The sequence below is a fragment of the Monomorium pharaonis genome, chromosome 8 (assembly GCF_013373865.1).
Source record: "Monomorium pharaonis isolate MP-MQ-018 chromosome 8, ASM1337386v2, whole genome shotgun sequence".
NCBI classification, from domain to species: Eukaryota; Metazoa; Arthropoda; class Insecta; order Hymenoptera; family Formicidae; genus Monomorium; species Monomorium pharaonis.
The window spans coordinates 18803158-18825969 of NC_050474.1; the positions used below are offsets into that span (position 1 = coordinate 18803158).

General features: G+C 37.2%; 3 protein-coding genes and 1 long non-coding RNA gene across 4 annotated transcripts in view; 1 reads left to right on the forward strand and 3 right to left on the reverse strand.

Annotated features, from left to right (window-relative positions):
- The window catches only part of LOC105833168, a 448328-nt gene that overhangs the window by 348798 nt on the left and 76718 nt on the right, over positions 1-22812 (forward strand). The window contains exon 4 of the mRNA XM_036290955.1: positions 15572-15705. Coding sequence (XP_036146848.1) covers positions 15572-15705 — 134 coding nt within the window. The remainder of the gene's footprint in view (positions 1-15571; positions 15706-22812) is intronic.
- The window catches only part of LOC118644168, a 203069-nt gene that overhangs the window by 41078 nt on the left and 139179 nt on the right, over positions 1-22812 (reverse strand). The window lies entirely within an intron of this gene.
- Positions 3863-6532, reverse strand: LOC118646955. Its single transcript, XM_036290931.1, has 3 exons — positions 5555-6532; positions 4311-4855; positions 3863-4192 (listed from the first exon to the last, which is right to left on the reverse strand). Exons 1-3 carry the CDS (start codon positions 6234-6236, stop codon positions 4109-4111), a joined length of 1311 nt encoding a protein of 436 aa, XP_036146824.1. The 5' UTR covers positions 6237-6532; the 3' UTR covers positions 3863-4108.
- Positions 7789-10157, reverse strand: LOC105835089. The gene is made up of 3 exons (XM_012678060.3): positions 9000-10157; positions 8340-8869; positions 7789-8230 (listed from the first exon to the last, which is right to left on the reverse strand). Exons 1-3 carry the CDS (start codon positions 9682-9684, stop codon positions 8177-8179), a joined length of 1269 nt encoding a protein of 422 aa, XP_012533514.3. The 5' UTR covers positions 9685-10157; the 3' UTR covers positions 7789-8176.

Here is a 22812-nt window from a genome sequence, read left to right on the forward strand (position 1 = left end):
AGAAAAATTTCAAAACATCTCGACCGATTACTACAGACGCTTTCATTGATCGCGCTGGTACTATTAACAACGATACGTTTTTCTGTACTCTATCGTCAAGCGTGATTTGAGCGGTAACACGTCCCTTTACTTCTAGCGCACTATCGTTTATTCCGCGGTATCTATTATCTTCCGGCGCTACCGGTATAACTAAACTCGGCGGTATGAAATCATCTTTCGCGAAACTGACGGGACTACCCGTATCTAACAAAGTGTCAAGCTTTAAATTAACTACACAATTATTGGCTTCGTCACTTATCTGATAGTCTACTTTCCTATGGAAATCTCCAACTTCTCCACTGGACACGCTGTTGACATCCGTCTTCTCCTCGGCCTCGTCCTTGTTCTTTCCGCTTTTCGCCTGCTCCTTCGAGGGACATTCCTTTGCCTTGTGTCCCGTTTGAAAGCACTTGAAACACGTTCCCTTCTCTCGTTTCGGCATCGGGCACTTGACTGCTATGTGTCCTGCTTGATTACAATTGTAGCACTTCGGATCTGCTTTTCCTTCTGCGTCACCGTCGTTCTTCTTGCTCGAACTCGCCGCCTTGACCGTATGTTTATTAGTGGACGTCTTCTCCATTTTATGCGGAGTCTTGTGATCGGAGCTCAATGAAATATTTTCCATTGCTCGCAGTAAAGATTCTTTGTTAAGAAACCGTTGCATCATTGCATGATACTTGATTGATTTGACTGGGATACCTTCTATCAAGTAGTCCACTATCTCGTCTTCACTTATCGGTACCTTATTTGCCAAAATAATCTTCTTATGGAAATAATCAGCGAACGTCTCGCTTGACTGCCACGTCCGCGCCTCGAATTCCTTCCTCAATGTCAACTTCTTTTCTCGTTGATCATACATGGCTTCCATGCGCACCAGTAATTCGTCGACTGACATGGAAAGATGTGCAGGCATTGAGTGAAACCATTCGGCTGCATCACCTGTTAATTTTGCTCCTAATAGCAATTTGGTCATGTTATCGTCTAGCTGATACATTTGCTTCACTAACATCAGCTGTTCCTTCCAACACTGAAAAAGGCCTTTTTTTCCATCAAATGGCGGTAACATTTCTTTCAAATTTGACAAGCTAACCTTAGATGTCATCAAATTTATACCGTTACCTGGCGTCGTTTGCAACGTAGCACGCAAATGCTCATTTTCTCGTCGCATAAATTCTAATTCACGTAACATCAAATCTCGTTCTCTTCTCGCCAACTCAGCTTCTCGTGCTTCTCGGTTTCTATTTCTCGGTATCTCAGATTGAGGCTCAAACATCTGCTCATCCGGTTCGGTATCTCGGCCTGTCGTTACGTGCGCCGCCTCTCCGGAATCTGTTGCCGTCGTCCTCACATCGGTATCAATGTCGTCCATCCATTGACCGGAAGGATCTGCTTGATTCAGTCTCGAAATTAACTCAGCTTTGTTGCCGGCAGTGCTCAAATTCATTTGCTGCAGCTTATTCTTCAACGCCGCTACCGTGAACACATTCGGGTCCTTCATCTCGGTATCGTCGATCACACATCTGTTCCTTCTTATCCTGCGTAGCTGCTGCCCCAGCGGAACTCAAATTATCGACCTGGTTATTGACCGCGTTCAAAATCGAAATCAAATTATCGACCGCGTTATTGACCGTATTCTTATCAGCGCCACTCACTCGCTGAAACCTGCGTTGTTACCGACCGTCGCGCCGTTTCTTGTCGCTAACCTTCTACGACGCACACACTTGCAGCCTTGCCGCCAAATTTCTTCGATGCTTCTCGAACTTTTGTACTGCCGAACTTATTCGCACAGCCTTCTAATTCACACTTATGCGTATCTCTTCCTTCGAGTCTCGAGCCACTCGAATTCACACGCAGCAGAATCGTACGCGACGAATACGTCTCACTTATATCCTTCGCTTCGCTCGTCTTCCTCGTAACCGATGTCCTTGACCCTCAATTACGATTTTTTCTTCGCCGTTCCTCAGACTTGTCCTCTTGCGGTTCCTGCTCTCGACCTTTCCCGAACTCCTCTCGGTTTTGTCGTTACTTAGCACGGTTGTCCGCGTCTCGGTATCTTCGGTATTCGGCACGCTTCTTCCTCGTTAATATCACACGGATATAAATCGCTACTGAGCCACCAAGCCACTCGAGTCAATTAATTAATGGATCTAACGAACTTAATCCCACTTCTGAAAGTTGTAAGGGATAGGATAGTCGGATGGCTGGCACAAATAAAACACGCACTTGGTTATGAATGTTTAATAAAAAAAATGATATCGCTGCGTCAGGACAAGTTTCCTGGCCGCAGGATCGTGGTAGACTGCGTGCACGGACGCGCTCGTTCGGCACCGAAAACAAACGAAAATCTATCGCCTCTCAGGGACGACTAACAATGGTAGCTTTACCACGTTCTTAAACCTATCTTACATACTACACTACTGGCTTGCTAATGGATGAAGGCAGTCAGTGCGTATCCACAGAATGGCACATACAGCGCCGCCATGAAAATGTTTTGAAACGGTACTTACTTTACAAACACCCTTCGTATTTTTTTGCTAATTGACGCAAACGAGTACTGATTACATTAAACTTCTCGGTAAACAGGATATTTTATAGATAAGATAGTTCTTCTGAACACTTTAACAAGCGCACGCTGTAAATTCTGCTTGATACTGCATATAAAGATTGTACAATAGAAAGATCAGAAAGTCATGCATGGCATACGCGCGCTCTCACACACACACACACACACACACACACACACACACACACAACGCGGGCGCAAACGCATGCGTACAAAATAAATATGCGTATATATGTAAACTTGACTCCAGCCTGCGATCTCTAGACATTGTCACGTACTAACTCAGGGTGTCACCACCCTAGTCGCCTAACAAAAAAAGCAACTACAAAAAGCGATAGCTGTCGTTATGACTTTTGTCGCGACGTGTGGGTACATCACACTAACGTCTATAATCCTTTTGCGACGGTCTTATTTCATAGCAGCATTATGCTATGAACGAACCTATCAATCCGTTTTATCTTAAATCCACCAACGAAGAAATTATTTACCGCGGTCATCAACACACAAAAAATGGATCTTGCAACAAATAAATTTTATTCTTCAACATTATATGCTTTGATATGACCGTTAAATGCTGTCCTCAATTAGAGATGTTCTTTTGGATATAATAAATAGATTTGTATAAAGCATATGTAATTCTTAAGATAAATATACACCACTGTGTGGCGTGTTTCTCGTGAACAAAATGCACTTTCTGGATAAATAAAACCGACTAACTAACAGCGTGGAAAGAACTAGGATTTCGCCATCAACATATAGTCCTAGACTGAAACATGTCAATCTATAAAAGTAACCGAGAAAAATGAGGACAGCGTTGTGAAAACCTTAATTTTAAAAAAACAGTATGTTTAAATTAAATTAAACTTATTTTGGTTAATGTTGATATAAAATATTATGAAGAGAAAAATTACATTTAATGTAAGTATATTCAGTGTTAAACTAATGTAATTTTATTGTTTAATTAAATCAAAATTTGTTTCAATTTATAAAATTTTAATTTTACTGTACGAATAATTTAATCTTTATTACAAAATATTTATTTTCAATACTACATATTTTAGATATAAAATATTCTTGAATAGAAGCATTTTTTTGCACAGTTTTAAAAATACATTCTTCGTGCGTTTATAAATTGGAATATGTCGCCTTCAAGAGCAAAAATCTACAACATTAAATCGCATTAACTGTATTATTAAAAATTTATTTCTTATATACAATAGTTTAAATATTTATTTACATGACAATAAATTAAATATTTAGATTATTTTATATCGTATGTCTACTAAGATTTTTTACATAAATAAGATTTTTACATAAATCAGTAAACGTTCTTTTAATTTAGTACAAAGAAAAATTTGTCGTGATTTCTTTTATATAAGACAATACACGTTTATTAATACGAAGTATATGTATTGAAAATAAACAAAATATTACAACTATATATAAATACTACAACTTCTTTTAATAGATAATATTTATATATGTATACTATTAATAAACTACCAGTTACGTTCTGTTTTCGTTTAGATCTTTGGGTTCAGAAGCAAATTGAATAAAGATTATCAAATATGTGAAGATTACTCCGACAAACTGAAAAATAAATATATTTTAATTAATTGCTTTGAGATCTATTTAAATCACAATTCGGAAGTAGGTAATTTTACATAAAATGATATAAGTAAATGATATAAGTAAATATTATACTCACACCACAGAACAGATTATTGTTCATTTCAAAGAAATCGCAGGCCTTAAACAATACTCGACGATGTTGCAGTTGAATCAAAAAGCCATTAATTTCGGTATTGACATGGTCTTGAGTCATAATTTTACACAAAAGATTTTCCATGATAACGTAATTCCAATCGTGACTGTTACTCTGATTAAAATTTCGCCCGCTGTCCGCATCTTCCAATGACAGTCGTACTTCTAAACTCGATTTATTCCTTGTATCGTTCAGTTTGTCAAAATTCATAGATTGATATTTCAATGCAATTGCACACATAATTATCTTGGTTTTGTCAAATTCTTGACGCGCGAGTTTGCAAATCCAACAAATTAGTCCAAATTGCATGGTGTACACAACAGAAATCGGAAATATGGAATGTAACAATGCACTCACATAAAATTCATTTGTGAAATATACGTAGCCATAGCATAGTCCGGCCGTTGCAATAGCGAAGCAATTTGCCGAACAGAGAAGAAAATAAAGACTATGAATATTGTTTATCACCATAACTAGATCACAAATATCTGCATAACAAAATTCTAAATTAATTATTTAGAATAACAGACCATCTCGTGATGTCAATAACGTTGACATATATTATCAAGATCATCATCCTGAGTGATGTTATAAAAATTTTACTTGGCGCTCGTTATTTGTTAAAAAGTTATAAACAAAAAAAAGTTTAATGCAGGGAGGGGGGGACCTTTGCCCTCCTCTCCCGTACCTGCCCTTACGATATGGGTGCCCTGAATAGAAGTGTGCAAAAGTACGGTGCGTACTTTGTTGATGATAAATTACGACATAGTTATCTCTCAATAAAATAAGCACCTACTTTTGTGCATTTCTATCCAGGGCCGACGGGATGAGTGCGGGAAGTTGCCAAAGGATGCACCTCCGTGCACCCCCTACGTGCGCGCGTGGTTCGAAATAATTACCGAAAATATATATCAAGAAAATTACATCAAATTTTTCCAACTTTCGTTTACAAATTTTTAACAAAGAAACGAGCGCCAAGTAAAACATTTATAACATTACTCAGGCTGATGATCTAATATATCAAGATCACTGTCATCAGGAGGTGGTTTGTTATCATAATTACGAATTCTAAATCACATCTCAACATTACTACAATTTCTTTGTAGATTGTATTAAACTGTGCCTCGCGCCACATGAACTTACATTATCTAATTACAAAACAATAAATAATATTTGCCAAAACTTACCATTATGCAATTCTCTGATGCGTCTAATCTTGAGCGCAATCAATGGTGCATCAGATAGCTTATCCAAATGGCCAAACATTTTATTTACCGTTTGATATCTGTAATACATTACATAGACAACAACACCAAAGAAGAAGCTGTAGATGGTCGACTGTGCCATCATGTAATAAGAAGAAAGACTCTCTATCACTCTATCGCCATATGAACTCATAAAGTCACATAAGGAGAACACCATCGGGATCAAAGGGCAACACACAAAAGTCATAAGAATCGCTACTGCTTTCATGATTTTTACTGGTTGATCATTCATATGTGTTTCTTTCCTGATCTTTCGATCGAGCTCCTTCATTTTATCCATCAGCTCTGACCACGTGTCATACTGCCTGATTCCGTGATAAATGTAATAATATGCCGCCACGAAGTATGTCATCTCCACTATAACCCAGCCAAAGTGTATTATTGTATTCATGGATAAAGTCAAAACATTCTCACGGATGAAAATTGTTAGGAACACTGTACACATAACCAGGTGTATGATACGTATGACTATCGTCACAAACTTTGGACACTTTAGCGGATGTGCAATCCCCACGCCCATTAACCAAGACGTGTAAGATATTGGACGCAAGGTGTGCTCTATCGATGGAAAGTTGTCGTGTTTTGTCACGTGAATGTCTTCCATTTCTGTTAACTTCTTGCTAATCGACGTTTTGCGAACGTGTGCTGATTACATTAAAACCCTTCGGTAAACGATACGAAATATTTTGTAGGCAAGATAGTAAAATTTTTCTGAACAAACGCACGCCTTGACTTCTGCCTGATACTGCATGTAATAGTTGTACAATAAAGAGATCAGAAGACATGCGCCTACGCACGTGCGCATCCATTCATAATTAAAAAGGCCATGTAAACGCGACAAGTGCGCCTTTGATCGTGATGTATTGTTGCCGTTTTTTTTTTTGCGATGCTGGTATGTTCTCTCGATGCGCTTACTTCGTGTTACGAGAGTACCTGTCACTGCGATTGAATTTTAATACCTGTCAAATTTCTATAGATAGTTATTTATACAATTATTGTTGTAGTTTATTTTTAAAAAGTAAAAAATAAAAAGTCAGATAGCGAGCGCGAACCGCATCTGTGGTGTCTCGTGTGTACAAAATTATGCGTATATAAGTAATTGTCATCCCAGCATTGACTAACAGATTAATCTGTGACCCCAAGCTGTGGCCTCTAGGCGTTGTGACGTAGACGGAAATAAAGAATATTCTTTTTTTGATGTCCACGGCTGCTCATACAATTAAATTAAATTATCAATCAATTATAAATACTTATTTATAACTGTACCGTATTGTCACTACACTTTCACTTTCTATTTACGTTATTAATACATGACTTTGTTTGTCGAGCCAACGGCATCGACATCCTTACATTTCGAGATCGAATTCTGTTTAATTAGAAGATTCCCGAAGATCCCTGGAATTTCACTTATCGCTCCGCAAATTGCCCGGCTACGAACCTTTGAAGAAAGTGACGAATACTCACTTCAGTCTCGTACACTCACTAGTACGGAGTGCCATCTCCCAAATCAAAGAGACATTCAATAATGTACAAGTCATAAATCGGGAATATCGAACCAATTACATAATCAACCACGCTCGCTCTCCAGATGAAACACAATCCGATATAATCTGAAGCCTGTCTCGCGTCGACCGTGAAAAGGTCCGGAATCTACACGCGATTATCTCCAACGCGTACGTACAAACAGAACGAATGTGCGTATATACGTAAACGTGACTCCAGGCTGCGGTTGGACGTGAACAGGGCTGATTACATTATACTTTCTCACATAAAATATTTTGTAGCAAAAATAGTTAAGTTCTTCTGGAAGCAAAACACTTCTACAAGCGCGTGCCGTAAATTCTCTCTGACACTTTATGTAACAAGGAATAACGTATTACTTTTGCAATTTTACAATGTTAAATCGCTTGCCATTAATTTTCTCTCTTCATAAACGTGATATAGTTTAAATATAATTTAAATAAATCTAATAAAATTAATTAATTAAATTCCCTGAGTAAATAAAGCAAGATAATGATTAATGAGTTGGTTAAAAAGATTGCAAAAGTAAAACTAAATTTATTCTTAAATTGATATACGTACTGCATTACTGTTTTATTAAAAAATGTTTTTTTTATATACAATAATTTAAATGTTTATTTATATACAATAAATTAAATATTCAAATTATTTTGTATCGTATGTCTATTAAGATTTCTTACATAAATCAGTGACCATTCTTTTAATTTAATGGAAATAAAAACTGTCTTGGTTTCTTTTGTGGACTTTCTCCATTGCCTCACGGAAGAGGAAATCTATACCTTCACTGTCGCACATGATATACGTATTACCACCGCGCTACCGCGCATCATCACCATGTAGCTTGCTCACGTCGCGTATGCCGCTTTCTCTCCCTATCAATAGAATAGGGTTACTTTACAATGCTATAATTTTACTAAACGTCACAGTGCAATACCCGAGACCATGGCAATGTAGAATTTCGACTGTATACTATTAATAAACTACCAGTACAAGTTGCACTCTCTTCTCGTTTAGATCTTCGAGTTATTTAGTAAATTGAATGAAGATTGTTAAATAAGTAAAGCTCACTCCGACAAACTGAAAAATTAGTTCATTTCATTTAATTGCTTTGAAACTTATTCACATTGCAAATCAAAAATAATTAATTTTATATAAATTGTGTAGCGTAAGTAAATATTGTACTCACATTACAGAACAGATTATTGTTCATTTCGAAGAAATCACAGGCTGTAAATGATACACGACGATGTTGCAGTTGATTCAAAAAGTTATTAATTTCGTTATTAACATGGTCCGGGTCCATAATTTTACGTAAGAGATTTTCCGTAACAACGCAATTCCAATCGTGACTATCACTCCAATTAGAATTTTGCCCGCTGTCCGCGTCTTCCAATGACAGTCGTATTTCTAAACTCGATTGATTCCTTGTACCGTTCAATTTATCAAACTTCATAGATTGGCATTTCAATGCAATTGCGCACATAATTATCTTGGTTTTCTCGAATTCTTGATGCACGAGTGCGCAAATCCAACAAATCAGACCAAAGTATATGCTGTACATAATCGAAATTATGTAAAATATCAGCATACCCTTATAGTTGTCGACTACAATAGCATGGTACAGGGTGGTCGTGACCATAAAGAAGCAATTTGCCGAGCAGAGAAGAAGATAAAGACCGTGAATATTGTTTATCATAACAACTAGATCACAAATATCTGCATAAGAGAAATCAATAAGATTTCAATATTACCATAATTTCTTCATAGACTGTATTAAATTGTATCTCACATCACATAAATTTACATTATCCAATTGTAATACAAAAAAATATTCGCGAAAGCTTACCATTATGCATTTCTCTAATGCGTCTGATCTTGAGCGCAATCAACGGCGCATCCGATAGTTTATCCAAATTACCAATTAACTTATTTATCGTTTGATATCTGTAATACAGCACATAAACGACAACATCGAAGATGAAGCTGTTGATTAACGATCGTGCCATCATGTAATAAAACACCAATTCGGTCATGGCAGTGTTATATGAATGCATAAAGTCATACAGGGCGTGCACAATCATGAACAAAGGGCAACACGTAAAAGTTATAAGAATCGCTATTGCTTCCATGTGCCTTACTGGGTGGTCATTCATATACGTTTCTCTCCTGATCTTTCGATCGAGCTCCTTCATTTTGTCCATCAGCTCCGACCATTCATACTGGCTGATTCCGTGATAAACGGAGTAATATGTCGAGACAACGTATACCGTATTATCCATGACGAAGAAGAATTTGTTTATTGACACACCCGATGTAAAATTTGCAAAATTCGAAACGTATTCTAAGTGTTTTATTAGAATCACTGTACACATGACCAGGTGAATGATACGTATGACTATCGTCACAAAATTTGGACACTTTAGCGGACGTGCAACGCCGACGCCCATCAACCATGACGTGTAAGATATTGGACGTAAGGTACGCTCTATCGACGGCGAGTTGTTGTGTACCGGCAAATGAATCTCCTTCATTTTTGCCTATTACTTTCTTGCTAATCGACGTTTTGCAAACTACATTACATTAAAACTTCTCGGTAAACAATATTTCGTAAACAAAATAATCAAATTTATCTGAACAAACGCACTCTTTGACTTCTGCTTCATACTGTATGTAACAGTTGTACAAAAGAGAGATCAGAAGCCATGCGCGCACGCACACGCGCATATACGTACACGCACGCATGCACGCACGCACGCACGCATATATACTAAATAAATATACGTACATATGTAAACGTGATCCCAGCACTGACTAATAGATTAATCTGTGACCCCAGGCTATGGCCTTTGGGCGTTGTCACGTAGACGGAAAAAACGGATATTCTTCTTTTGATAATTTGTTTTTTGTCGACACATAATCTTGAAATTATAGAGAGTTAAACGGGTATAATTTGCATTAACGGATATTTATTAGCATGAAGAAGTTTTATGTTGTTCCACCAAGAAGAATATAGTCTCATTATTAAAGAATAATTTTGTAAAATAATATTTAAAAAATATTCAATAGAAAATAATAGTATTTTCGAAATAAAAATTATTTTTTAAAAATAAGATTATATTATTTTAATTTGATAATATGTTAATTTAATTATATTATATTAATTTGATAATATTCTTAGAGAAAGAGCTACTCATATGATTAAATTAAATTAGGAGTATTTACAATTTCTTGTTGTTTTAAAAATTAAAATATTAACCGATTAATAAATTTATTAATAATATTTTACTAATTCTATCAAAAACTGTGAAATATTTATATTTATTTATAAAATTATTATTTAACTATGCACTGAGAAAAAAGTGTTATCTTGAACTCAAAAATTTTTCAACTGGGTTAAATTTCGTCGGTTCAAGTATTTATGCATTTAACTTAAATATATAAAATAGTTAATTTTTAATTTAAGTATTTATATATTTGATTAATATATAAATACTTGAATTCAAGAAATTTAATCAAGTTAAAACATTTAATCAAATTAACAACCATTTCTTCTCGGTATACATGTGTCATTTTCCTGACTATAAAGAGCCTAAGGGGATAAGCATGTAAAAACTGCCCCCGCACATAACATAAATTATTTATGATATGTGCTTTATTTATGTTATGTGCTAAATTAATACCATAAATTGACATCTATGTAACTAAAAATGATGGGGGAAAGCGTAATAAAAAAACTAGTTTTTTTCAAAAACGGCACAATTTTGATGAAAAAATATATGTTATAAATTTGACAAAAAATACAGATAAAAATTTTTTTATTTGTAGAAAAATTTTCTTGAAATTATATTTCAGAGATATACTTCCAATTTTTTTCAAAAGAAATCTTAAAATGTCTACTTCACATATAATCGGCGCGGCGCGGCATCATGCCTTCACAGTACACTCGCTCTAGCCGCGCACATCGAATGTACTAGTCTGGGTTTTATGTTGGATTCTTGAATTATTCTAACGACCACAAAGTGTATAAAAATATAGATTTTATTTTTATTTGTATTGTATATTTATCTTATGCGCCTTTCCTTATCGGAGTGCTTTTTACATGCGTGTATTTTGACAAAATGGACATATTTTAAATGAATCTCCTTATCTCTCGGGCAAAGAGGGATACTTGAAGATGAAGAAAAATTATTAGCTTCAATAAAGCTGAAATATATTTTTTACAATTTTCTTTTTAATTTTTAATTTTCTCAAAAGTATGTTGCAACTGGCACACTTCAAGTCTGTCGCTGCCGTTCAAGGCATTCTTTAAAAATATATATACCAATAGTACAAATAATTAAACAAATAAACAAATTCGATTATTCAAAGAAAATAATATTTTTCTAAAAATATTAGACAGTGAAAACTGAGAAAGTGACATGTGACATCATTACTTTCATACCTATAGCTGTGAATTGACGAGTGCTAAAAGTTGTTCTCTGCAGATAACAAAAGTACTACAACTTTTGTACCAAAACAGCTAGCGAAGAAATATCGTAGTACCAAATCTTAAAATTTCTTACATAATTGCATTGTCTCGTGCGTTATATTGTTTCACTTTCAAATTTGTGCTAATCAACTCCGAATAGATTATCTTCGTCGATAGTATCTCTCAATATTTTCGTCCACGTTCACACGGATTTATGCGGACAGCGGTCTACGCCGGCGAATTAATTGGATTAAATCGCCCGCAGTTTAATATTCATTTCATGCCTTATAGAGACGCCGCGAAGCTCGCAATCCGTATAAATTGCAGTGCCTTCAAAAAGCAATTTCATTTTGTACGTGAAGTTACCGCGGAATATGAAAGCAGGCTATCTTCTCCCGACAACCCTCTCAATTAGGAACCTAACTCTCGTAGAAATTATTACATCAGAAAATGTTCGAGACGATGTAATACCGGGATTACTACGGATAAGCATATGACGTAGAAAGACCGTAAATTTTGAACGGAAAAACAAAATTTTCGTCTCGTCGCGATACGCGGCCCAAAAATTTCTGCATCTCTCACTATTTGTCGTCTTAGATCCACCTGTGCACTACTTTACATAACATTTGTAATTTTTTTGTAAAATAAACAATTGTATTAGAATATACTTAGCTAAGTACACATAAACAAACCGCGCAATTTAATTTATGTAAAAAGTATATAGACTATTTAGTTTCTTTTCTTATTATCTATTTATTATACACAATTTATTATTCGCCATTTAAAATTATATTTAATTGTTTATTATCTAGCTATATTAATTGAATATTCATATACGTCCAATTGTGTAGCAACGAAAATTATTTTTATGTGGTAAATTATACCACCATATCATTTTAATATTTATATATGTATAAATATAAGGATTCGCTGTTATGCATATTAAGCTTTGCAGAAAAAAATAAAGAAGAAAGTATATAAAGTTGTGCCGTGGCTGCAATAACCCTCTGTAATTACGCGCTTAAATCACTGTCGGCGGAGTTATTGCAGCGGATACTTTCCGCGTGGCTGAATGCGCTCGAATGCTCGAATTCTGGCAGAGCGTCAGGTTATCCAACTTTTCGCAATCCTGACAAATTTCTTTTCCCTCTCTTCCTCGCAATCTTGGACTCCACGCGCGTTATTCCCGATTCACCGTGAAAACTGATGACGCGACTGCTCTTGCGACGTTCGAAACTTCAAAAAACGTTCAACTCGTCGCAAACGTGAAATCAGCGAGACTTTAGAGTCAGTGTGGGACATTAGACTAAAGGAAAAAAAATTATATCAAACAAACTACCGCATGCCAAAATGGATTATAGATTTTCATTAAGCTAAAAGCGTAAGCCTCTTCGTCAGCTATATATTAAGCTGACTTTTATTTAATTAATTAATTAATTAATAATTAACATCGGTTTTATGTGATACTTTTTATCTATCTATATTCCATATTACAGTCCGCCATCAACTCACTTTTAAAATTTAAATAAAAATTCTTATTAATTTTAATTATTTCAGCTATAACTCGCGGTTTGTCAAATCTTTCCAATACGACTTAATGCGTTTTGACTTAACGACTTTTTCAAAGCGCAAGTGACGTAGCTATCAGATTTGAACGATTGTTTCCTCCAAATTTACGTTTCTATTTCAACAGAATTCAGGTCTGCTCTCGTCGAGCATGAGTGAAATTCTGCGGAAGAAACCGGCAATCTCGGCGAAATAATTGGCTCCATTACAAGCTTAATGCGCGCCGAAATTATGATGGCGGAACTTTCGGCGGCATGTGCTCGCGGTCCGGCACCGTCGCGATTTTCCAACGCGCTTTTCCGCGCGATCTCTCGAAAATTTCCCCCTACCGGCGCGCGATGCTCCCGGCTTTCACGCCCTTTCCCAACCCTTCGCGCTTGTTCGCGTAAAATCGGCAACGGCGCCGCCGCCGGTCGGGGGATTCCCCGGCGCGTGACGCGCCCCGAAATTCTGGGTTTTAATTGCGCCGCGGACATTTGGGGGGGGGGGGGAGGAGAGGGCGGAAGGCATTAATGGACCGAATCCGAGGCGGAGGGCTGCGGCGCGACGTGCTGACGCAACGCGTACACTCGGACAACAGGGCGGATGTTTAATTGAGCATTCGGTCGCGCCCGCCCGAACGCGAATGTCTCTCATAATCCGGCGTGCCAATTAACGCTATTAGAGACATCGAGCGCGCACCAGCACGCACCCGGCCGACTGCGGTCCGCGATAAATCCGATAATTGATTGTGGATCGACGCATGTGTGCGACGGCCCATTACGAGAAGTCGTAGGCGATTATCTCGCGGAAGCGAATCTTCGTTTTAGCGAGAGTGAGAATTTTTTTCAAGAGTAAAGTCCGAAATGTCAGAATAATCACAGAGAATATAGCGGTATGACGAAGAAAATTTTTACTACTCTTCACGAAAGGGATGAAAGATGCAAACGTCATCCTCAATTTCTTCTACATTTTGCGCAACGTGAATAACAAAATGAAAAATTTTCTCGTTAAAAGTTATAGCTCAAAGCCTGAAAATTTGTATACAAATAAATCTATATATTCAATTTGCTGTTTACGTAAATAATAAAATTTTGAGCACTTGTGTATAAATTAAGCGATATAGAGTATTACACTTGGAAAGCATAACAGTTACCACGTTGGATTTAATTATTAACCCACCGTGTGATTAATTGCCCGGAGAATTATGGCCCTTGGCTATTGTTATGCTGTAAATACACGTGGTGTTCCATGTCAAACGCGAGTGAAATTTAGTCATTTTTCGCTTCGGCGGTCACAAGCGGAACCATTTCAATCGAAACCCCGCCATTGCGCCCTAATTTCATTTGCCACGTAAACGAAATGCAGAGAACGCTCGTGTTATTAACTCCCCTACTTTTCCACCCCTGTAATCTTTTTCAAAATTGCTTTCGTTGTGCGCGATTCGCGTGTGACGGGCCTGGCGCCAATCGGCATTTGCCGCCTCCGCGTTTAATTACGATCGGGAGAAGAGCGTTCGATCAAATTAAAAATTAATTCCTATCGCAATTCCTTTTTATCGCTGAGCGCCGCGGTCGCGAGAAAGACGCGCGAAACCTATCTTCGATTCGCGTGTCAACGAAGCACTCGGGAACTCGAGTCGCATCAACCGAGGAAAAAGGCGCGAAAGAAAATACGAGAGCACCCACATCGAAATACAGATATAATCGGACTCGCAGTATCGAAGTAAAACTCAACGCTGCGCTCCATCATTCACTATTCATCATCGACGTGTACAGACTCGCTGAATTACCCATCTGAATTTGATTTATTTCGTCGTCAGAATTCTATTTTGCTTAGTAAAGAAAGACTCTCATCCATCTCAACCATTAACGCAACTCACGGCTCATCGCTCAAAAATGCTATAAATTCCATTTATAAATTTATCAGATGAGCACGACACTCTTGCTCTCCGTACTTTTCGCGCTTTCGGTGCGTCGTACGTTGAAAAATTCGGCGTCGCGTTAAAATCTGCATTGAAAAAAAAGAGTGTCTCGTTGCATTAATTGGTAATCTGGTAGATTTCGCCAGTATCCCGTTCAAAAACGAACGAGATCTTATAGAAATTACAATAAAGCCTATCAAACGTTTTAATTATGAAATCTCGAGTTTTATTACAAAAGAAAAAACCATTTTTCTCAAGCATCTTGCGAAAAGAGTGGAGAGAGCCCTTTCCTTTTCCCCTCCCTATTCTCCCTGGCGAGGATAGCCCAAACGGATGGACGGACGGACGGACGGACGAATGAATGCACGGAGAGAACCCCGGATAATAGTCGAGAGTTTATAGAGCCTAACCCGTAGGAAAGTAACTGGTTTATGGGAAAACTTTCGCCACGTTCTCACACACGGAAAATTTACGTTTGCAGCGCTTCCGGAGAGGGGACCGGAAATCACAGGCCTGTCCATGCAGTACGCCGTCGGCGAGAACGTGACTGCCAACTGCAGTGCCTGGCCGTCCGTGCCTAAGGCCAATCTACGTTGGACCATCAACGGCGAACCGGTAAAGTACCTTTCCGCATCCCCGGCGCGCTAGGCAACTTCCCCGAGGCCTCGTCCGCTGTACCGGTGTGTTGCCGCACCGAGACGGCGTGTACGTGCCCGCCCGGCCACGGGGAAATGGCTTTCGCGTGTTCCTCAGATCGGCAGTTTATATAGATGAAGCCGTGCTAGTTTATCTTTTTCGCGCAGTTCATCTTTCTTCGGGAGGAAGAAAGCGGCTTTGTTGCAACTTTGTTACGCTCGCTAAAAAAAAAAAAAGCATAAATTAACATATGCACGTGAAGACTCTAAATCACAGAACAACAGTCACGGGAATATGTAATAGAAAAAAAAACATTGCGAGAAATTATTGCAAGCTCCTTTGGCGAAACGCAATCAAAGTAGCCAACATTTTAATTTAAATGTTGAATAAGCTGCAGGAGTACACGATTTTGTAATCGAAGTAGTGAGAAGACAGAAATCTCTCCGCGACAAAGATCTCGAGATAAAAGAAAGAAATTGTTTCACGAAAATGCTATTTTACTAAAAATTCTATAATTCCATAATTTCACCTGCTTAATGTTAATTGTATCTGCATTGGCCGAACTGGAAATTAAATTAAAAAGGGCTCGTTCAATTATGCATGTACATACTTGAGGCACATCCCGTTCCGAAAGACTTAAGCTTTACATGTTAAGTAGCCCTCCTCATATCATGGTTAAACTTCGCGTCACGTTTTTCACCGGCGAAAAGTCGGCTTCGGTTTCGTCAACGGATACGATCCCTTGACGGGGAAAAGTCCGGGAGCGTCCCGCACGACGGAATTGACTAGATAGGTACACGCGTATACACTCCGATCTCACCGGGTAAGCTGCTTTCGCGACGGAATCTGATTTCGCGTAAAGCGATAGTGTCCGCGCACTAGGAGAGACACTGGCGCGGCAACAAAAGCATTGTCGGGAGGAAATCTCGTTTCCTGCCACCCCGATGGCAGCAAAGTCGGGATCTCGAGGCCTACCCTCGTGCGCGATTAGTGTATTTGTCGTTTCGCGTGACGGACGCGAGATCTTCTTCGAGGATCCTGTCTCATCTCGTTCGGTGACCCTGACACGACTACGATCCCGATAAATCTACGAAGAGTTTCGCTATCGTCGCAACTTAAGATTTTTATCTTCATTTTGTTAAATTAAAAAGTCTGTCTTCAATTTCTACTAAAATTGTTTTTCTTTTCTATTAATAAAATTGTTCTCGTATGCTTTGTTAAAGGATTAAATTTAAATCAATTCGTCGAGTTAAATTATATAATTATTATTTTTAACTTCCGTGTATGTATGTCAAAATTTATTATAGCACAATAAAATGTATGGCAAAACTATAATACATCTAATTAACCTATTTGTACGATCAAATTGCTTAGTTTCAAAATAAGCATTCATATCAACATATGTAATTATTGACTAACTAGTAAATTAAAATTGTTTAACTCCGCTGTTTTAGTTAAATTAACGACACATATTGAGTAAGAGCAGATACGGACGATATAGGAATTAGCACTGTTAGTTTTGACAACTTCGGATATTCGAATGTTCGAAGCTTCAAACCTTCGAGGTTCAACTTCAAACTTCGAAGCTTGAATAGCTTTAAACTCCAAAGTTAACTTTGAAGTTAACTTAAAAATAAACTTAAATTGCATACGGCTTGACATTACAAATCTAATAGTAGAGTTTGATATACAGGGCACATGTTTCGCATATAAAAATACGATTGTAAAGCTGTAAATATGTAGCATTAGAAAATAATTTTTTTTTTAATTAAACTTCAAACTTCATTAATAGTTTCTTTATTGGTAGATTGAAATCGATGAATATAAAATGAATTTAAATTCACCTTAAACGTAGACATGCACGTTTAATGATTACAACATGCGTTCTATCAAATTTTTCATAATGCCATGATAACTTTATGTTCGCGCATCATGATTAAATTTAATTCTTAATTTAAATTCTCCGCGAGCAAGCTACGAGATAATATGCTAAACGAATATTGCGAGTAGCCTGTATAGTACTCGCTCATTAAAGTATGCGCGGGATTAACAAGATTAGTGGGCCAAAACGTGCAGTATCCTTTGATCAATTTAGAGTCAATTTTGCCTTAGCGAAAATTCGATTGGTCTCGCCACGTCCCTTTGCAAATTTTTTTTATCCTCAAGATCAAATATTTCGACACGAGCGCATTCTAAAATAAAGAAAATTCTTTGACGCTAAAGTCAACGTAAAATTTTAAATAAAAAAAAATTGTTTGTTGTAAAAATATATAGCCGTGTGCTTGCCAACTTGGTCTTTTTTTTCTTGCATCTAAATTTCCAATGCAATTTTAAAGCTTAAAACTTTTTCACTTTATCGCTACATACATATCGCGAGGGAAATAGTCAATGCACGCAATTTCCTGTTTCATTATGTTTGCAACTGAAAAAAAAAATTAATACCAAAGAGAAAATGTTACAAGAACAACGCGAAGTGTAGTAATATTCGCGGGACAATCAGCGGAAAGAGAAAAAAAAACCGGCGGACGGTTTGCTGAACGGGCTCGGTGAAATGTAAAAGATTGTCGTGCAATGTGCAAAATGTGTTCCTTAGAAAAGCGTAATTTCGCGCCAAATTGATCGCCGTGCCGGATCCAAAGCAAATCTCCGTTGAACCGTCAACAAAGCGGCGGGCAAAGTACATTTCCCTCCTTTGCCCGGAGCACTCTCGGCACTTTGATTGTCGCGGGCGCGTTTCTGTAAATTAGAACGGGCTGCGCGTCTCCGTGAAAAATGGCTCGCGTTTTGTATGGAGGTCGATTAACCCTCGCGGGACCAAGTTCTAAGGGTTTCGTAACGTGGCGAATAAAACTTAAAACTGATTAAATTGTCCTGCAATCACGCATCTAAAACTCTCTATAATTTCTTATTCAATACCGTCCCTTTGCCTCTCAGCCCTTAGAACACCCGTCTTCTAATATGAAACTTTATTTGAGCATTTATTTCATAAATGAACTTAAGAATTAAAGCGGACGATTCGATTAAAAGTTCAAATGCTTAGATACTTACATCAATTTGCCTAAATTAGCGTCAAAGCTATTATATGCGATCTTCTTAATATTATAAAACATTTCATACAAAATGCTGATAAAATTTATTCCAATTTATAAAACCACATGCATATTTTAAATAAACATTGTTACGTTTTAATAATATAATTTATAATATTTTTATTTATCTATAAATGTATATCAAAATTGTTGAAAAACTGTGTTTTAATTGTTACTTTATTGTGCTGCTAATTAATGACGGCAAACATGCGAATTACTTGTACGCGATACATGTGCTTACGAATTCATTACGACGTTTTATTTTCCCGGCAATAAAAGGCAATCCGGTGAAAAGTCTCCGTCGCGTTTTTTTATCTCCTCCCTTTGCGAAATCCATATAAATTTTCTTGAAGGGAAATACCCAAAGTTCGCAATTCTGATAAGTTTCCTCTTTTGTCTACTTCTTACGTTCGATTTTATTTCGCAGTCGCGCACGATATTACTCGGCAAATAATTCGAGTTTACGATTTCGAGGAGATGAGAAAAGCATCGAGACCGGTTTTATCGGCCGCTCCACAAACATATATATATATATAGTATTGAGAATCTCTTTTTTTTCATATTTCACGTGTATCGATCGATCGTACAAGCATTACACCCCGTTCTATAACGGTAGGTAGCTATTACGGCAATTTTACGTCGCCGTCGCGCGCCGCTTGATATAAGTTCGCAAATAATTCGAATTCACAATATTGTCGTATACAGGATAGGAAAGGCAACGATACGGACGGACTTTATCGCTCGTTCCGGGAAAGAGAGGGAAAAAAAAAAGTAGAAACAAGATTTTTTTCGCGTTCCTCGGTAGAGCGATGAATCGATCGTAAGTTATCGTGCATTGCACGGTAAAGCCGAGCCGGCCCGGCCCGACCGGCTGACACAATGGCGGGTTGCGTGCCTTTTTATTAACATACGAGCCCGAAACTGCAATCGCGGTCGATATATAGTGACATATGGCCGCGCTGAAAAGCACCCGGGCGCCACTTTTTATACGTAATGGCTCGAATCCGACGTCGGTCGCACGTCTTTTTTTTTTTTCGCCTCCCATCCCCGATGCGGGGGTGATATACGGGCGGGGCTGGCATCGGCGAGATGGGAATTTAATGCGAGCCCATATTTGAATGATACGACGCTTTTTCAGCGACCGACGCGCAATGGTAATAGTCTTTCTTTATTATTACGCTCCTCTACGCGGGAACAAGTTTCAGCCATTTTTCAAGCGACGCCAAATTCGCGCGGAAGTTTTCCGACGATCCGAAATAATTCCTCCGGTTCGATTCAGACGCCGGCCGTCTCGTAAAATGATGCATAGCCCATCATGTTCTTGCCTCCACGTGCAACGATGTGTAAAATCATCAAGTTACCGCTGAGAATGCAATTAATAGAAAAAGGTCAGCAATACTGGTATGCCACTTTGGCTTTGGATATTTCTTAAATAAAAGCTAAGAATAAAACTTCAAAAACGTAAACTAGAAAGTGTCTTCTATCAAATGGTATAGCAGTTTTGATAATATTGTTTCAATAATTTTGCAATGATAAATGTTTTCAAAATGTTAAAAATTAATGTCTAAGAATCTGGGCCCAAAATTGGCATAGTAAGCTACAAAAGTACGAACAACATATTGGCTCGATATTGGTCCAATTCTGACCAACCATTGACCAAACGATCCGTTTTGTTCAGGTATTTATAATTAATGGGCAGATAACGATTTCTAGAAGATCTCTTCGAGCATCATTAAAATTCATTTCAATGTAGTAATTCATAAAATTTCATTTCAAGTAAAATATTTTTAATGATTATACAAATATATGCTGTTTTTATATGTATAATATAATATGATTATATAAGAGCTAGATCCAATTAAAATTTTTTATTTTATTTTAGTTATTTAAGCAAATCATTTTTATATTAAATTAAAAGAATTCATTTCATTTCCGGAAATAAGAATATGTTGCTTTAGGAGACGTATGCCAGTATTAGCTACCTTCTTCTAATTTTTGTGTTCTATAAGTTATTTTATATTCATAATCGCTGATATAAATTTCTTGAACATATGTAAATTTAAAACGTAATAAATTATTAGTATTGAAGCACAATGAATAATTTAAGATTTTATATAATCGTAAAGTCGATATGTGTATTTTTGTTTCTTTTCTCCACGCGCGCGAAGGAGAGACCCTTTCAAGATACGATTTGTATTCCCTGCGTAACGCGCCTGGACCCGTGATAAAATGGATGTCTTTATGCGAAAAAGCCGCAATCGAACGTGATTTCGAGAAGGCCATAAGATTCCTTCGCAAGTTTTTCCGTCGCAAATTCTCAGATTCCCGCGAGCTTCATACGCAACGTTGTAGACATCGAAACACATTTTCAAGGGACTACAACGAATCATTCAGGAGAAACGTCGCGAAGATTGAACAGATTTAAGAGTCGCGCTCCACCGAGATTAGATTGTCCCAAGCTACGCCACCGCTTCTTGGACGATTTCTTGGAACTACTGAAAGGAACCCTCACGCCGCTTATATATGCCTCCCTTTGCGAAGGGTGCGATCGTCATGCTGCCCGCACGCCCTACGTTCTTGCCGGAGGGCACTCACGCACTTTCAGAAGAAACTCTAGAAGAGAAAGAGAGAGAAAGAGACTCGTCGAGAAAAGGACGCCGTCACTCATGCTCCAAAGTTATCAGATCCTCTTAGAGCATCATTAAAATTCACGTGGAATCCGCGGTACTTCGAATTTAAATTATCTCATTCTGAGATATATGTCTAAAAATTCACGACAGGACGTCAGGAACAGATCTTAACGTATATCAACTCTGCAATAAAGACCTAGAGACTTTGGTAGATTTTCGTAGACGTATGCGCGTCTTGAAATGAAACAATTTAAATTCTCGAAATTCTTTCTTAAATTTCCTCGAGAGAAAGAAGGGGACAAGTTGATTCCCACTATTTTACCCTTTAAATTACACATTTTCTCTACTTGACGAATTACTGTATAATCTTGTATTTCTGTGCTTTTTGAAGTCGCTGATTACAAATTTGAAATCACACTTCAAAAATTTTCAAATGACAGATATGACTGCTATATAGGGAAAAATTAGTTTAAGTCTCAAAAAATGTAAATCAAATTTATAATATAAAGATTTTTCAGGTCGTTAATTACGAATTTTATGACAAAATAAAATTATAAAAATTTTTACAACAATATAAACACGGATCTCAATCTTTACAGCTTTTAATTCGTAACTTTATTGATATTTATGTTCACAATACATACACGAAAAATCCGGCCTCTCTCATAACACTGCGACTAGTATATTTTATCCTTGAAAAATTTTATTTTGCCTTTTGCAAACATCCCATAGTTTAAATATAAATCTACAGTTTTTAATTTTTATCTTAATTTGTCGTAATAAATCAGTAATTTGTTCACAAAAAAATCTGGCGCACAAAAAATTCTCGGAAAAAATATATATTATATTTTTGAAATGTGAAGAATATTCAGTAAAATTTTTAGTCTCTAATTTTTAGTATTATCTGAGAGATCACATTTTTTTCAAAAAATCTTTTTATAAAATTAGAGATAAAAACCATAAGAAACATGTAAAGTAAATATTAATATATCAGAAAAATGTAAAATTATACTTACTTTTATTAACCTGTAAACAATACATCATAAAAATAAAAGAGAAAAAGGTGTCCAGTATACTGGACCACCAAAGAATCAAGATAAATTTTAAGATTAGTTATACTCGATAAGATCCGCTTCACGATCTTGCCTTCACAAAATTTCAGAAAATAGCAAACACAGAGCTATCGATTTTAAATCTCTCCTATAAACGCCTCTCTTTCCTTCTCGAAGAATTCCCTCGTATCAAGCAAAATTTTTGGCGGCAGATCGTAACTCCGCTCTTATCCCGAGAAGGATCCCGGAGGAACCTGCGAAACGCCTGGCAGGTCGACACGATTCGCCGCGAACGGGCCAGATCGATTTCGGACG

Excerpts from the sequence above, each read along its gene's own strand:
- LOC118646955 (XM_036290931.1), bottom strand. The coding sequence starts at position 6,236 with ATGGAAGACATTCACGTGACAAAACACGACAACTTTCCATCGATAGAG. Across the intron at positions 4,856-5,554 it reads CATCAGAGAATTGCATAATG|ATATTTGTGATCTAGTTATG; the intron begins GTAAGTTTTGGC and ends TTTGTTATGCAG. Across the intron at positions 4,193-4,310 it reads ACAATAATCTGTTCTGTGGT|TTTGTCGGAGTAATCTTCAC; the intron begins GTGAGTATAATA and ends TTTATTTTTCAG.
- LOC105835089 (XM_012678060.3), bottom strand. The coding sequence starts at position 9,684 with ATGAAGGAGATTCATTTGCCGGTACACAACAACTCGCCGTCGATAGAG. Across the intron at positions 8,870-8,999 it reads CATTAGAGAAATGCATAATG|ATATTTGTGATCTAGTTGTT; the intron begins GTAAGCTTTCGC and ends TCTCTTATGCAG. Across the intron at positions 8,231-8,339 it reads ACAATAATCTGTTCTGTAAT|TTTGTCGGAGTGAGCTTTAC; the intron begins GTGAGTACAATA and ends CTAATTTTTCAG.